The 17,983-nt window shown below is 36.4% G+C and overlaps 2 protein-coding genes across 2 annotated transcripts; one reads left to right on the top strand and one right to left on the bottom strand.

Moving 5' to 3' along the window:
• Window positions 1-9,614: 9,614 nt before the first annotated feature.
• Window positions 9,615-10,436, top strand: LOC126551118 (uncharacterized). Its single transcript, XM_050203889.1, has one exon. The coding sequence runs from the start codon at window positions 9,615-9,617 to the stop codon at window positions 10,434-10,436; it is 822 nt and encodes a 273-aa protein (XP_050059846.1).
• Window positions 10,437-11,861: 1,425 nt separating this feature from the next.
• Window positions 11,862-13,649, bottom strand: LOC126551119 (uncharacterized). Its single transcript, XM_050203890.1, has one exon. It carries the CDS (start codon window positions 13,647-13,649, stop codon window positions 11,862-11,864), a length of 1,788 nt encoding a protein of 595 aa, XP_050059847.1.
• Window positions 13,650-17,983: the final 4,334 nt, after the last annotated feature.

The following is a 17,983-nucleotide window of genomic DNA, read 5'->3' on the forward strand; positions in this document are numbered from 1 at the left end:
TGCATTGATTTTCTGTTCGCCCTTTTAAAAACTTCTTCTTCCTGTCGCGAAGTATTATTTTCAATACCATACATGTACCCAGGACGTCCTTTTTCCCTTTGGTTGATTAAAAATTGTTTATCTTCTTCTATACTTATTAATTTTAAAGCATCAATGTGAGCTATGTCAAACAAATTATCGAATTTGTTTGTAAATAGCTCTTCATTTTGCTTATGTTTTACTGTGGTCCTTCCGGCGTGTTTTTGCAAAAGTCTCCACTCTTCATACAAATCTATTACTTTATTGACACAATGTTTCTCGTCACGAGTAGGAATACGAGCTTTTTCCCAAAAAACCATCACCTCACGAATCACTAACCGAGCACTATCCCGCACGCTTAACTTAACAACTCTAATATTAAAAAACAGTGTTTTTAAAACCTGTAAATTTGATGGCAATTTACTGTCTGTTATTTCGTTTGCATAATCTTTAATTAAATATATTTTATCACGTGCAACGTTAAAAGACATAATTTAACCTTTTTAAAAAAATTAAGTAAGTATACGAATTTAATATTAATTTAATAGATTACACAAAATCACACAACAATAGTACGCGTATGCTTAATGCTTAACGATAACTGTTTACATTTTATATAGAAAAAGCTATCGGGTAGCAAGCTGGCTAATGGGTTTTTGATTTGATAATCGAATATACCTATTTATATCATTACCTACATTATATTTTGTATATTCTGGAGATTGTAGGAAAAGATTTCCCAATAGATATAAATATAATATATAAATTATTGTATATTTTTAAGTGTATTTTAAAGAAAAATTGTATAAATATTTTAATAATATATTTATTTAGATGTGTACTGTATATTCAGCTAAAAGTCTGTAACGTATTATCAAACTCAAATTACTTAAAACATATTTTTTTTAGAAAATTTAATTTTAAATAATTTTGTATATATGTAATTTTATTGTATTTTGAACCGTTCGACTGGTATAAATAAAAAAAACGAAAAAATATCATTAAGTCGGATTTTATGAGCTTTTTCATATTTTTTACTTAAAATTGTAATTATCTCAGTAATAAACAATGTAATAATGTATAAAATGACATTTTTGAGATCCTCATATGATTTTCGACACGATCTTTATTGTTTAATATTTTTTGGTTAAAAAAAAGTTATAACACACTATATAGACTTTTCTGTAAAAAATGACAAAACTACTCAACTTCAAGTGCCTGGGGGCATGGCTTAAAATTGAACGATTAATTTCAAATTTTACAAATATTATTTTTTTGGGTATTTACAAAAAATGGGTGGGTGCCGTAAACTGTACGATTAAAAAAAAAATTTACAAGAGTAAGCTAAGGGCCACCCTAGTGTACACTGATTACACATTTATGTACAATTTATTATAACTTTACAATACATTATATAGTATTATATTTTGGTTGATATTGTAATTATTAAGTATGTGAAATATTGTAATATTCCAATTCCAAGAACCTAATGATAAAATGTCAATAATTTGTTTTTATTTATTTATATATTTTTTATTGTTATTATTACATATTATTTTTACGTCACCTAACTATTTATATTTGAACCAAATGCATAATCTAACATTATTTTGGTCATTTATTATCAACTTATAATTACTTTTTTTTTAAAATATAACCAATGTCATTGTAATTGCCTTGGATTGAGCTTCTTACAATACATTATATAGTATTATATTTTGGTAGATATTGTAACTATTAAATAATTGAAATATTGAAGTAAGCCAGTTCCAAGAAACTAATGATAAAAAATGCTAATAATTTGTTTTTTTTTTTTTTTATTATTATTTATTTATTTATTGTTATTATTACATATAAGACCATTATTGCTTGTTATACTCCTATAGTATATACATATATAATAATGTTATATTTTAAATCTACAAACTACATTTTATTTTGTGTCAATATTGTACATGAGGTATTACATTTTGTTTTAAGCCTGTATCCTTATTGATCTGTGTTTGTGGGTTACCATTTGTATGTTTACAGTACATTAATTATTTCACAATGTTTAAGACAAGATGATCACACACTAGACACTGATTACATGTCTTAACACGGTGAGCTTACACACCCGTTATTAACCTATTTTACCTCACACAAAAATATTAAATGTCTTGTATTTTATAGAGTGATTTCACATATTTTGTTATGGTCATAAATTCACCTGTATTGCCTAAACAATATCAATTTTACTAATAAATAAAAAATTAAAGAAATTAAAATCGAAAAGTATTTTATTAGATCTAGCTACGCATCTGATATTTATGGTATGTATAATGCACTTTTAAATTCATTTCGCAAGAAAAATGAACAAGCTTAATACAGGTGTTTACGATAATATCAAGTTATTATGATCAACAGTATTAACCCATATATTGCCCATGGCCATTATAAACTAAAAAAAAATGTAACAAAATAAAATTTCTTTGAAAAAGTAATAATATTAAAAATAAATAAAAAAATTAATAATAACATTTGGTACATGTGACTATTTTGATATATCTGGTTGATGATATCCACGAGTTTTGACTTGAATCAAAACCTAACCATTTCACTAGCATATTATTTTTAACCTTTTTTATAACATGCTCAATAAGAAAGGTGTTTGGAAAATCAGTTAATTTAATTTCTTGTTCATAAACTACCCAAAATTATGTTATCTGATTCACCTTTAATTGGTAAGTTTATAGGGTTAGTTGTAAAATTTTTGAAACTGTAAAAATTTCTGTCGTCCAATTGTAGTATATCCTTTAATAAATATATGTTTATATTTTGATACCCTTACTTTATCGTTTATTTTAAATTTGAGTTTATATATTGTTTTATTTTTTAATTGCACATCTGGTTGAATTTTGTATGCATTGATTCGGGCTTCATGTGGTGTACATTTGATTGTCCTATGTTTTGTATTATTATAATTGTGTATAATTTTAAATCAATTCCATGTACCTGTGGCGGTGAAATGTTTGTATATATTAGATGGTTATTAAGGGTATTAAAGATTTAATTTAGCCACTAACTCGTTTGGATCATCATAATAAACTAATTGTGTTTGTGGTACAACATCTTTATATAGGCCGGAACCTTTCTTAATCTGTGGTGATAAACTAAACTTAAATAACTCATCAGTTGGAGGTTCTTTAAATAATGGAACAACTGGTTCTGGACTAAACTCAAAAGATTCATTTCTTATAGTTGTATTGTTATGAATCTTCTTTTGTTTGGCGTTGGAGGTAGATATATAGTTATCAAATGGTTTTAGATTTAATCACAAAGGAATTTTCAATTTAGCATTGTCAATTTGGGTTATTTCTGTATTTAATTAGTTTTCCTCAATTTTCATACGCTCATAAAAAGGTTTAACAACGTTCACCCATTTAAAATATCTTGATGTCTTAGGTTTCCCATCTACTTTTAAATGAGCTTTAGTTATCTTTAAAATATTATAATATGATTCCATATCAGCCATGGTTGTATTTTTTGGTTCTTTCTCACATAATAAAGACCAAAGTCCAACAGTCCATGGATAGTAATTATCGAGTATCTTGACAAGCGGAGTAGTGGACAAACATTTTGCGGGGTAACCCCGTACCGCTCCACTCCGCGCAGCAAAACTTTAAATACGCATAACTCATAAACTACTCACCCTAAATTCGATTTTTATGTATCAAATACTCAAAAAATTATTCTGCTTTGGAATATGAAATTAAAAATCTACGTTGTCATTCAAAAAAGTAAAAAACATAAAAAATTATAAGGATAAAAAAAAATTTAAAAATATAATTTTTTTATAAAAATGTTGTTTTTTTAACAATTTGAAACTATGTAAAAAAATATTTTCAAAAACATGAATACTTTTGGAAATAATGAGTGTTGTTTGATAAAAAAATCACCCTGTATAGTAAAAAATAATTCATAATGCTAAAATATTATTATTATTGTTTATTTAATTAATAGAATACAATCTTAAACATTATAAACATACCATTTTTTAAATACTTTATACAATGTACAACTTGAACAACTAAATGTTAAAAATTGTTATACTGTGTACATAATATATATATATATATTCTATAATTTATTGTTAAGGTCATGTAAATATCTGTTTGATTTTGTTTTTAATAACATTATACCGTGTTATATAGTAAATAAAAAAAAAAAGTCCAACAATGTTAAAATATTATTATTGTTTATTTAAATAATAGAATACAATCTTAAACATTATAAACATACTATTTTTTTAATGCAAATACTTTATACAATGTACATTATTGTGGATTAAAATCCATATGAAAAATACAACATAGTGGTGTTTCTCCGTTCAATTGACAAAGCCGTGGATATTCTAAGTTTTCAATGTTGAAGACGGTAGGTAGCGTGCGGCATAAACTCTTCGATAATTATTTATTTCTGCAAACCTTTGACGTAAATTATATCAAATGTTAATGATTGAAATATTTTCTGTATTTCTCCATACTCGATATCGCCGTATTCCAATGATAAACCGTGTTGCAACCGTTCAAGCCAACTGTTTACGCTTCGACTTTTTGCGTCTTGTTTTAAAGATGGATGTTTAAATATAAAGTGTTGATGGGTCCATGTTTCAGTGTCTGCTTTAGACATTTCTTTAATAAAATACTTGTTGTTGACTCCGAGAATGCAATGAATGTCCAAAATAGCCGAAGACATATTGTTAAGCTGACTCACCGTATGGAATATTGAAAAATAATTTCGTGGTACCGAGCAAATTCACTTCTGAACACCGACTGAAATTATTTTTTAATTTCATTCTTATTTATCCATGAATTATGAGAATTGTCAAACCCTATCCATTTAACATATATCTGATTCCCCTTCTTTCGTATAATATTTTCGATTAAATAATCATTAGGAAAATTTGTTTTAGATATTTCTTCGGTGTAAAAACAACCGGCTATCTCATCATGATAATCGTGTTCCTGATAAATCGGTGGTTCTGTTTTGTTTATTTTTACTTTTGTGAATATTTCTGTTGACCAATTAGGTAAAAATTTGTAAAAACTCCTTTCTGAGTGCTTATTCGATCTTTATCTCCAACATGAAATTTTACTTTCCTATTAACGATTGTGCGTTGTTTCAAAGTCACTAGTGCAGGATTTTCTTCCGCCTGGACTGGTGTCATCCCGATCGTTCTATGTTTTGAATTGTTGTAATTATCTATCAGGATGGGTAAAATAGATAACCATTTATGTGAACCCTGAGCAGTAAACTTTCTATACATGTTTGTTTTTAAAGTTCGGTTAAACCTTTCTACAAAACAAGCTTTCGTCGTTGAATATGTGCTATACTTTTTTATATTATGCTTTGTCATTAACATGTCAAAATTTAAAATTGTAAAATTCTTTTCCATTATCTACCTGCAGCAGTTTAGGCGATCTACTTATAAGTATTTTTGACATGGCACCGGTCACTTCACAAGCCGTTTTTGTTTTTAATGGAATAGCCCAGGCGAATTTCGTGAAGCAGTCAATCACACAGAGAATATACTTGTATCCATTGTTTTTCTTTGAAAGTGGTATCATCTCGACCAAGTCTGCCTGCCATAAATCGTTTTTTCCGTACACATTTACTGTTCGTCTAGTATAATTTTTCCTAGCCGGTCTGTGAAGTTCGATTGCTATGTCACGTTTAGACATTTGGTATTTTCTTTGTTATACCGGATTCAAAAGAGTTCTTCAAAAATAGATAATATTTCGTTTGAAACTCCGGTGTTTTCCGCAGATTGAGAAGCTAAAAGAAGTCTTAATCTATCAACTAACTCATTCGGATCATTCCAAAATACTAAATTATGCGTTTGTAATTGCACACCGGTCCCCGATGAAAATAAAATAATAGGAAATAGAAAATCTAGAAAACAATAACTCAACTAGCCCTGGTGTTAGCTGATAAGATGAATCTTTGATAATTATTTCATAGTTTTTAAAATTCACTTCTTCATCGCCTAATTTAATAACACCATCAGATTTTTTTCTTGAACCATACATTTTATCTTTCTCATCTTCTTCTAATGACCGGAGAGTTCCAGTTCGATTATCGGTAGCTAAATCTTCAACTGCATAAGAAATTTCATTATCATTACTTGTTTCGGAAGTCTGTGGTTTTGGCGATTGGTTATGTAATTTGTTCAGAGGTTCGATTATTAGTTTAAATGTTTGTGATACGTCATACGATTTAATATCGGCATCACCTCTTTAATGCCTCAAATTTACTTTTAATATTTTCCTTAGCAATAACTAATTCGTTCAACACTGTTCTATCGTCTCCCATGGTTAATAACGTACTATAGTGTTTTATACAACGACAAACGTGTCAAAACCGTGTCGATACCGTCCGTTGTCACGTTCACAGTCCTTACCTATCACGACGAAATTGAATCTCCCCTTACTCCAGCACAAAGTACAAAACTCTTTAAGCTCTGGATAATTCATATTACCAGAGCATTGTTCCATGTAAACGTGTTTTAAATTAGTCTCATCTTGCTTGAATAATATTATCATGTTGCTATTTCTCGAATAAATTGTTTTGGTATGCGTGCTAATGATTGCGCCAGATAGAACACATCAATGTTGTTATGTCTACAGCGCGTGTAGTAAGAACGTACAATATTCTGATTTTCACATAAAATATCGTCAAATATAAAAACAGAATCTGGTAATGCTTTTTCTGGAGGGATAACCTCATCGTTTTCATGAAAAGTGAATAACTGTAACTGTACTCCGTCCACATCTTTTAAAATTTCTCAAAGCATTTTATATTTAGGTTGATCGAGTGTTTTCGAGTATATATAAACGTTATGAAATCGTATACCATTGATATTAGTCAATACGGTATCAATTAAATTCGTTTTACCACATCCAGAAGGACCAAACACCAAGCACGACAGGTATTTGGTAAAAGCGCTCCATGTCTTGATTCACGAGTCGTAGGTGGGTCGACATTTTCCACTGTGAGTTTTATTTGTTGATCGACAAACTTCATTATAATAGAATGATTATGTATAAATAGCTGTATAATCTTTGTAATCTGACCATTACACGATGTCACCCGTTCGAAGAAACAACAAGAATAAAGGCGGAGGTATAATTAACACTCTTATAAATAAATTACCATTTGAACTTCATTTACCAGGTAATTATAAACGCTACCACACATACACACACATAACCTAACAATATCACTTTACAAGTTTATAGTTTTTATTTATCATTTTAGGTTATCGGTACTGCGGTCCGGGGACAAAATTGAGAAAACGGTTGGATCGTGGTGATAAAGGTATCAATCCTTTAGATTCGGCGTATAAAGAACACGATGTCGCTTATGATCACAGCAAATCTTTGACAGATCGTCAAAAAGCAAATAATATATTAGAAAATAGAGCTTGGAATAGATTCAAGTCAAAAGACTCAAATTTAAAAGAAAAGGCTGCAGCGTGGTTAGTCACAACGGGCATGAAGGCAAAACGTAAAATTGGTGCAAGATGTGGATTCAAAGCTGCTATAAAAGCGGCTAAAAATGTACTAAAAAAATATTAATGAAAAAAACCTGATGAAATTAACAAAAAAATGTGTTGCGGCAGCTAAAAAAATATTCCGTAAAAATGGCAAGAAAACTCGAGTACCTCGTGTCATACCTATACCGAAAACTGGTGGTATGTTAACGTTGATACCAATTTTTGCTGGCTTATCTACACTCGGAGCGCTAACAGGTGGCATTGCTAACGTTGTAAAAACCGTTAGTGAATTTAATAGAAATGAACCTTCACATTTGGGCAGAGGATTATATCTCGCACCTAATAAAGGCGGCACGCATAAAATAGAGAAAGGAAAAGGACTATATCTCACTCCACACGGAGGTGGTTCGTATAAAAGAAAGGGTACCCGTAAATCTTTAAAGAAAACTCCAAAACTTCAAAAAAACTAATTTCTACGTTACCCAAAAGAGCGCTGTATGATTACGAAATTATAAAACATGCGCGCATAATGAAAATACCTCATTTCATCGAAGTGTTTTCTAGAGATAGGTTACCTCAACGACCAAAGCATAAAGAATCAGTGGTTATCAATTTGGACATTGAAAAAAGTACAGGAACTTATTGGGTAGCGTATAAAAAAATTGGAAAACAAGTTACATACTACGACAGTTTTGGTAATCTACCGCCTCCACTAGAACTACAGTCATACCTCAGTGGATGTAACATACAGTTTAATTACACTAGCCATCAACGTTATAACACATATAATTGCGGGCATTTGTGTTTGAAATTTTTATCATGTACACGATAACATTAAATGGTAATTCCAGCGAAATGTCATGTGATATTTTTCCATCGTTAGAAGTAAAAAATACATCGCAGCTGTGTCTTTGAAGTCTGCAAACACATAATTCTATACCAAACATAGAACCAGATTGTTATACGATAGGATTTCGTAATTCGCTAGGCAAATGTAAATGTAACTATACCAACGGGATCATATGAAATAATTAATTTGGAGTCAACGATTCAAAAACTCTTACCAAATCATGTTACCTTGTTTCAACTCAAGGCTGATGGCAGCACATTAAAATGTTCAATGACGTGTAGTCATGATATTGATTTCACGATTGAACATAATATATCCAAAATATTAGGTTTTGAAAATAAAGTTTACTCTGAAAACACAAAGCATGAATCTGAACGGATAGTTAACATAATGAAAGTTAACTGTATAAAAATAGATTGCAATCTAATTTCTGGTTCATTCAGTAATGGTATACCGAGCTAGACGATACACGAGTTTTTCCCTTCTTCGCCTCCTGGACATAAAATCATTGAAGATCCAAAACATTTAGTTTTCTACCGGCTTAATTCCACGTCTATAAGTAAAGTAAATATAGTGCTAAGAGATCAAGATAATAACTTAATCAATTTAAGAGGGGAGCCAATCACAATTCGTTTACAAATTAAACATTAAGATGGCTATTAAATTCAGCAGTTATATAAAAAGAAATGTTATCAAGAAAATCAATAGTTCTACTAGCAAGATTAATAAGTCAAGACGTACACCGATTGTAAAGAAACTAACCAAAAACAATTTATCATTTCTATGCTCTTTTAAAGTTTTAAAATCATGAATGAAATGTATTTGGACGTAACTGGCGGATATTAAGAAGATTGCAAAATAACTCAAATGCAGTACCACTCTTTCCTTCCGTATTCGACTACAGCTTTATCCAATAACGATGAAATTAGAATATCTATTCAAAATATGGACGCTTACACTTTGCCTTGCTAGAGCTATCTTTAAATTGAAGGTAAATTAAATATACCTGCAGATATTACAGCAGAGAAGGATGAATTAAACTTTACAAATAATGGCTTAGCATTTTTATTTTCTGATATCCAATATGAAATTAACGGAGTGGAAATACAAAAATTAAAATCTCCTTGAATATCTTCGAGTCTTAAAGGTTTTTGCTCGCACACTCCGAGTGAATTGAACAATCTACAAAATGCTGCTTAGGATGTAGATATGAATGCCAGTGAAAATAAACATTTCATGTTAAATAACAAATTCGCTGGTTGTATCCCACTCAAACACTTGTTTGGATTTTGTGAAGATTATAAAAAAATACTACTCAACTGTAATCAACAAATAATTTTAAACAGATCATCTACATATTTTGATGCGTTGTACGTTTTTGCGACAATTCCTGACGAAAAACTTAAAAAAGTAGCAATTGAATTGAATAAAATTATTTGGAAGATGCCCATCATCAGAGTTAGTGACAAAGAAAAAATAAAACTGTTAAAAGTATTAGACTCTCGTAAATCACTTGCATGTGCGTTCAGAAATTGGGACTGGATGTATCCAGTTCTCCCTCAGAACACTTCTCATTCGTGGACGGTCAAATCAAGCAGTTTATTGGAGAAACCTAGATTTGCATTAATTGGACTTCAAACCGATGGAAAAAATAATTTATTTAATCCATCGGGACGATTTGATCACTGCTATTTGAAAAACCTAAAAGTACATTTAAACTCTGAAGTATATCCGTATGAAGATTTTCGTGCAGATTTCACGAACAACGTTACAGCCATATTGTACAAGGCGTATGCTGAATTCCAGAAATCGTACTACGAGAGAGAATATAGTGACCCTTTAATTTCTAAAAATATTTTTCAACAATTTGTGCCAATCAGAGTCGTGGATTTATCACGACAGAATGACAACGTAAAATCATCGACTGTAGATTTACCAATTGAATTCGAAACAGACAAAGCCATTCCAGCAAAAACTTATTTTTTTAGCAGCTTATTGTCTCATTTTACACGATCAAATTATAACTTATAACCCGTTTAATGGTGATGTAAGGAAATCGTAAATAGTTTGTAAAAATAAAAAACTTTTTTTAAAAAAAATATGATGTTGTTTTTATTTTATTATTCACCATATTAAAATATAATTATAAACATTTTTTTTTCTGATTGTATTACAATAAAATATTACATAATTAATTATTTCAGATAACTTAATCTACGGCTTGCTTTTGCTCTTTCACGCGCTACAAATGCTCTTGTCCTCGGTCTGTTGACTTCAGCCTAAAAAAAAAAAAATGTTGCTTAAGTATACAACACTATGTAAAATATATTCGTATTACCTCAGTTTCGGGTGAAGAAGATAACCAGCCTCTTGCCAATTGTTTGAGTGCTTTAATCTTTAAATCTGCTATTAAGCAAGTACATTGGACTAAAATACGTTCTTTCAATTTCTTGACCTCGATGTGCTCCAGATAATCCTCAACATCGCTTATTTTTGTATCTTTGGGTAACGGCATTTCCTTTCCCAGAAACTTTGAAATCTTACAGGCCTGAAGCAATGAAGCAGACCGGACATACATATTTTTCATCTGAATAACTTCTTCCATGGCATCGCTCAATTATAAAATCTTTTTAACATTCTCCTTAGTCAACTGCACATTATGGTCTTGCTGCAAGCATTTGATTGACCGAATGTTGACACCGTTGAATTTCTCTATTGACATCAATTTAAACTCCTTTAACAGTAAGTGCGATGGAAGTCTAAAGTTTACGTTGTTAAGAAGTGTATTTATGGATTGAAACAATTCAACACTCATTTTCACGCACTGAGAGTGTCACGTAGGACAGATTAAATAATAATAATAATATAGGAAAAAAACAAACAAATAAATAAAAGAAACAACAACAAGTGTATAGGTATGATACCAAATGAAAATTAATATAATGATAAAACAAAACAACTAGCGAAAGGAGAACTTTCGTTGCACAGGTCGCAGCTCAAACAAGTAGTCGCAAGAAAAGTCAAAAACCTACAAAAGTATTTACAAGTACTTTTTGATATAAGCTATAAAAAAAACAACTGTCGCGACAGATGCGGTCTGCGTAGGCGGTGGACGGAGACGAGTCGTAACGCGCGGTTAAAAACAGACAAACGCCGCCGAAGCTCTCGGCGGTCGTCACCCACGCCGCGGGAGCTTCGGGGCTCATCGCTGACTCAGAAACTGGTTCGATTAATCGCTCGGGCGTCCCGATTGATTATCGAACGAGTGGTGATACCTAGGCAAGGGGGTCTAGCGGGTGAGATCGCGGTATTTGTGCGACACGACCGTGTCAACTCTCCCCCCCCAAGCTGATAAACACCTTTGTCTAGAGCCGTGTGGTGCCATCGGGTGCCCCGGCCACCTACAGTTGCGATGGGGGAATTGGCGATTACCGCCCAGTTTCCCACTTGCCAAGACTATTCTTGGTATAGGGCCTCGATATCGACAAAGATGTCGTCACCGCCCACCTCCATTGGTTCGTGTGACACGACCGTTGGAGGGGGGGCCTGACAAGCATCCTCGTCTACGCTCGGGGTCCCCTCCCGGGGAATAGCGTCCACCGGGGTTTCCGGCTGCCGTTCCGGGATCGGGGCTGGAGGCGGTGGCTGTGTCCGTGGTGGGGCGTTTGGCGGCTGGGCCCGCGGTTGAACAGCCGTCGGCTGCGTTCGTGGTCGGACGGTTGGCGGCTGTGTCCGTGGTCGGGCGATTGGCGGCTGTGCCCGTGGTTGGGCAGTTGCCGGCTGTGGCCGCGGCTGGACGGTCGGCAGCCTCCGGCGTTGCTGCTGGCTTGGACGCCTGTGCACCGGTGGCAAGGCACTGGCCAGCGCTGGTCCCTGTGCTGCGCGTGTCGGCCGCGGTTGTGGCTTCGCCGTTGGCGCCTTGGTCGCCTTCCGGACCGTCCGCTGTGTGTGGCGGACTGGCCCCGGTATGGGCCGACGGTCCGTCGGTGCCGGTGGACTCGCCGGTGCAGCCCTCGCGTGGAAACCCTGATCGGCTTTGGAAAGTGGGTGTGCCTTAACGAAAACCTGGTCCCCGGCGGCAAACGCTCGCTGGTTCTCCTTCGATTTCTCGGCAACCGTAATGATGTCCAATGTTGCCGGAACCCGCGGCGTACTATCGGACTTCACGATTAGTGCCCAATCTCCCGGACTTTTGGTTTTGTGTCCAAACACCGAAACTGACGGTGAAACGCCGGTCCTGTCGTTCTTCCGGTAAAATGTAAACAGAACCGCGGAGAGTTTCTGGTCCCACGAACGATGACTATCGTTCACCAATAGTGCCCGAAGGCCCTTTTTCAGCTCCTGATTACGCCTTTCTACCGGATTAGCCCTCGGATGGTATACTGGGGTAGTCCAACCCTCCACCCCCCATCGGTCGAGTGCTTTTGTCCACACGTCCGAGGTAAACTGAGGGATATTGTCGCTTAATAGCACCCGTGGGTAACCGAATCTTGCGAACAACTCCCTTTCCAAGGTTTGGATAATCACGGCGGATGTTGCCGCCCCCAAGGGATACGCTTCGACCCACCTACTGTGACAATCCGTGGCTACTAGGATGTTGGTCTTACCCCGACTTGTGCGTGCATAAGGTCCCATCAAATCGACACTAACCACTTCCCATTGTTGGGTTGGTTTTCTAGGACGTAACGGGACATCGATTTTGTTATCTAATGGTTTGGTACACTCGCATATGTGGCAAGCTGCCACGTAGCGCCGGGTAGACTCCCGTACCGATTTCCAATAAAACCTATTTGTTATCGCCCTATATGTCTCTTTCCATCCCGGATGTCCCGCCAGGACGTGGTCGTGATAACGCCACAAGATATGCTCCTGTTTGTCAACGGGTACCACCACCATGTACTTCATCGTATTATCCGAAATATTCCCTACTTTCCTTTTCTTAAGGAGACCCTCCTCATAAATCAGATTATCGAATTTTTCAAGTCGATTTAGTCGCGTGTTACACGCCGGACTATCTGACGTAAAGTTGGACACAATCTCTTGGATCTTGGGGTCCTCACCCTGCCAATCAATTAATGTCTGAAGGGAGATGGGACTCGAGTTACTCGAGTTCGGATGAATATGATAAATCTGTTCTGGTTCTCTACTTCCGACCACTATGTTACTCGTTGGAAAACCAACCAAATTTTCCTCCAACGCGTCCTCGTCCAACGTAGGACCGTCTGTCGGGAATCGAGATAACATATCGGGACCCTCATTCTGTACTCCGGGAACATGTCGAATAACGAAGTCTAGTGTTCCTAATTGCAGCGCCCACCGGGTTAGTTTACTGTTCTTATCTTTCGCCCGGTGTAGCCATGTCAGCGCCGAGTTGTCGGTATACAATTCGAAGGTACGAGATTCCAGAAACGGTCTAAATTTATCAATCGCCCAAATTAACCCTAAGCACTCACGCTCTACCTGTAGTAAACCCAATGCACCTGCATGGTGTTATACTATATTAGATTACATTATATTTAATTGGGATAGTTTATTAATACACCTGCATTATAAGCAATAGGCCAGAGATCAGAAAAACATAGTTTTTCTGTCGATTAAGTAATAATTATATAATTATAGGATATTGCTATAATTATATCATTTATATAATAGTTATATAATTATTTAATGATGATTATGTAAATCATCATATCACTCTAAAATAGACTACTAGTCCCCTGCATGTCATTGAGAACTCATATAAATACGAGTAGAGTATTTAGAAGTAATCAGAAGGTAGTTCACTCCAATGTAAGACTATTGCTCGTCGTGGACTTTGTCACAGCCACATCGCCGCGAGTTTACGGTCATTCCCAGTACTTGTAACTTTTACATAGCAGCAAGCTATTTTACTTATGTTTTATATTATTGTTTAATGTTTTATATTGTTTAACTTAATAAACTTTTACTTTATTTCAATTAAAACAACAAGTGTTTTAATTTTCAATACCTACCTTTCTCACAACAACTCAAGCTCAACCACAGAACGTGCTACGTCGTTTAAATAATTAATTTGTACGAAGTCGCAGTGTCCTGCACAGCGATCACTACATACCGCAGCGTACTTGCGTTGCGTTTCGCTTAACTTTTTACTGGTATAGGCAATATTTTTCCTTTCCAGGTCACTACCTTGTTGAAATAGAATTGCGCCAACCCCTATCTCCGATGCATCCGTTTGTAAACAGAATGGTTTCGAAAAATCCGGGGGGGGGGTTAATTTTGGGGAGTCGTATAACTTTTGTCTAATGATATCAAAAGATTCCTGCTCGACTTTAGACCAACGCCATCTGACACCCTTTTTAAGTTAATTAGTTAGGGGATTAATTATGTCAGCGTAATTGTGTACAAACTGATTATACCAGTTGCACACGCTTAAAAATTTTCGTATGTTTTTGGGTTGGGTGGTTTAAGATTGCCTCTAACTTTTCGGGTTGTTTGTCAATGCCATCCGCATCGACGATATGCCCTAAGAATGAAATTTGGGTCTGCCCAAAATGACACTTTTTCGGCTGACAAGTTAAACCACTCCTATGTAGTCTCTCCACTACTTTTTCTATGTGTATGAGGTGTTCTTCGAGATCGTATGAATAAATAACGATATCGTCTAGATACACCTCAACAAAGTCACCTATCAGCCCCTTCAATACCTCACCCATCAGGCGTACGAAAGTCGCCGAGAGTTTTTCAGACCAAACGGAAGTACTCTAAACTGAAATAACCCCCTTTGAGTTCGAAAAGCTGTATACTTTCGGGCTTCAGGTTTTAAAGATAGTTGCCAATATCCGGATTTGAGGTCTAACGTAGTGAATACACGTGCACCTTTCATACCGCGAACCATTTCATGGAGATTCCCCATTGGTTGCGCGTCCGAGATAGTCGCGTCGTTCAGTCGTCTGTAATCTACACACAGACGAAACGACCCAACTTTCTTTTTTGCGAGTACCACTGGTGACGACCAGGGTGAAATACTCGGCTCTACCAACCCCTGCTCCTCCATTTCCCGCACCATGTCATTAATATAATGTTGTTTTTCTGGTGGATATGGATAAGGACGCAGTGCCACCGGTGACGGATTATTTAGTTGAATGTCATGTTCAATTAATTTAGTCCTGCCTATACTTCCACTAAAAACGTTTGCATACTTGGTCAGTATTGTTTTCATTCTCTGTACGTACTCGGGTTCACCCGTAAATAGTACTTCGGAAAAATCGGTACGATGGGTCTGTGGGAGGTTGCCTTTTTTTCCAGCACACGCATGCGCGTTGTCTAGAGTCCATATAAATCGTATACGTCGTATAATCCAACGATACTTGATTTTGGACTAGAAAGTCATGACCTAATAATACATCACTGAACAAATCATTTAGTACGGCCGCTCTAAAAATGAATTCCAAATTCGAAATTTTAGTCTCAAACAAAGCTTCACCGCTCGTATTCGTTGTGCGACCGTCTGCTAACCTCACCACCGCAGTGGTCCTTGAACAGTATGTGCCATATTTTTCTACTACCCAGGGCGTAACACGTAAGACTCACGTAAGACTTTACAGCCTGAGAGTCTAGTAACGCAGTCACGTAACCACTCGCAAATTTTAATTCAACCGCGGGTGTTGGAGTGTCACCCATACAATGTCCCGATGGAACGGTTGTTGTATTTTGATTAATAGACATTTTCGTATCTAAATCCGAATTCATAGATTTCGACGGAGCAAATTTTCTACTATCAGAACCGAATAGACTGAAAACTGGTGGTCCGGTGGACAATTGTTCCCAAAACTGCTCAGGACACAATATATTCACTCCCGGATAACCCACTCCAAGTGGTGTGACGTTGGTAGGCGTGTACATAGAAAAGGTTTTAACCCCTGTGTCGGACACAGTATCAGCCATAATGTCAGTGAAATGACTATCAGATCCGATCTTGCGTTCCTCCGACGGAAAAATGTTTACAGGCGCAATGTCCTGGTCCACACTAGAAATGTTTTCAAAATCGCAAATTTCTATTGAAAATTCCCTCCCTTTGTCCTCCCTTTCCCTACATGGAGTATATGTTCCTTGGTCAGTCACTACCAATGTCGGCGAGTTTGGGATAGAAGTTCGGCTTGATTTTCTATTTGAAATATTGCGCGTTTCTACCGATAAATTATCTTGGTCAGATTTATTCGGAATCGCGGAACTTAATTGAAAAACATTTCTTTCGAGTTTGGGGCTGCCAGGATTTATTTTCGGGACGACTTGTCGGTCGTTTCCCGATTTTTTTTCCTTATTAAAATCGTTCGATTTTGCCTTATCGACGCGATTTTCGCAAACGTTCGCGTAATGCGGCCCCCCGCACTCATAACACACCACCCCCTTCTTAGGTGGGTGGGGGTCCTTGGGTCCTCCCGAAGGTCTAACTGCCAATTGCGACCTCTTCGCTGCAGTTTGGTCCGGCGCAGCGGTAACCGATCGCCGCGGTCAGTCCAATTGTTTGGCCGCCCGTCGAAGGTCACGGAACGTGTGCGGGTTCGCGAGTCGAACAAGTGAGATAAACTCATCACGAGCGAGACTACCCACGACTTCCACGATATCCGCCTCCGGAAGTTGTAGCTCAATACGCCTAGCCAAATTATATTTATAAATACAAAAATCTGTTAGCGATTGTTTTGGTCGCTGACGCACGGACATTAACTCCGCCATCAACTACGACCGAATAGCCGGGCTGTCCCAACGGTCCGCGAATTCGATTAAAAATTCGTTCCACGATAAACCCAACAATTTTACCATTTTATACCAAGTAGCGGCGGACTCGCTTAACTGGTCTTGTATCAATCGTACCCATTCGGATGGTGGAACGCCGGAATTACGGAATACCGACTCGCAACTCTCGATAAAGTTTTTCGGGTCCTCGTATTTTTTTCCGATGAACTGCGGTGGAGTTAATTTAAAATTAAAACTAAAGGCCGAATTTCGCGTACTCGCGAAAGTCTCCGGTTGCCCTGTACACCGATCCGAGTAGTGGGTTTCGTTATTTAAAAACACCGTATTAACGTTATCGAATTAGGCATGCCGTAAAATTGGGGTGAACGTCTATCACTGTAACGGGAAGCTGCTCCTACGCGCGTGCTACTCGCGTGATCAGTATTCCCGTAATTGCGTCTATCCCTAGATTCGGCGCCAATATTCGCGTTAAAATTCGGTTCATTATTGGTCGTGTTGCTTCTACGTACATACGTCCTATCGCATATCGGAGGTGACGGAGAATGAATATGCACGCGCATGGGAGTCGACGAACGCCACCTACGGCCTTGGCTGTGCGGCGGACAACCGCCGCGGCGCCGTAGCCGTTTCCCGTAAGTAGTGTTCAATCTCCGCAATACGACTATTAAGTTCGGCTAAATTCGACGAATCACGATTTGGCGAATTTCGGGTATGCCCGATTGCCCCACAACAGCCATGGCTTTTCAGCCGATTTTCGATCGCGTCTTGTCTCGCATTGAGACTCCTCTCAGAGTTCTTAATGTCGACTAGTGCGGTTTCGATTGACTCAAGGCGGTTTTCGA

This window comes from Aphis gossypii, chromosome 3 (assembly GCF_020184175.1).
Source record: "Aphis gossypii isolate Hap1 chromosome 3, ASM2018417v2, whole genome shotgun sequence".
NCBI lineage: Eukaryota > Metazoa > Arthropoda > Insecta > Hemiptera > Aphididae > Aphis > Aphis gossypii.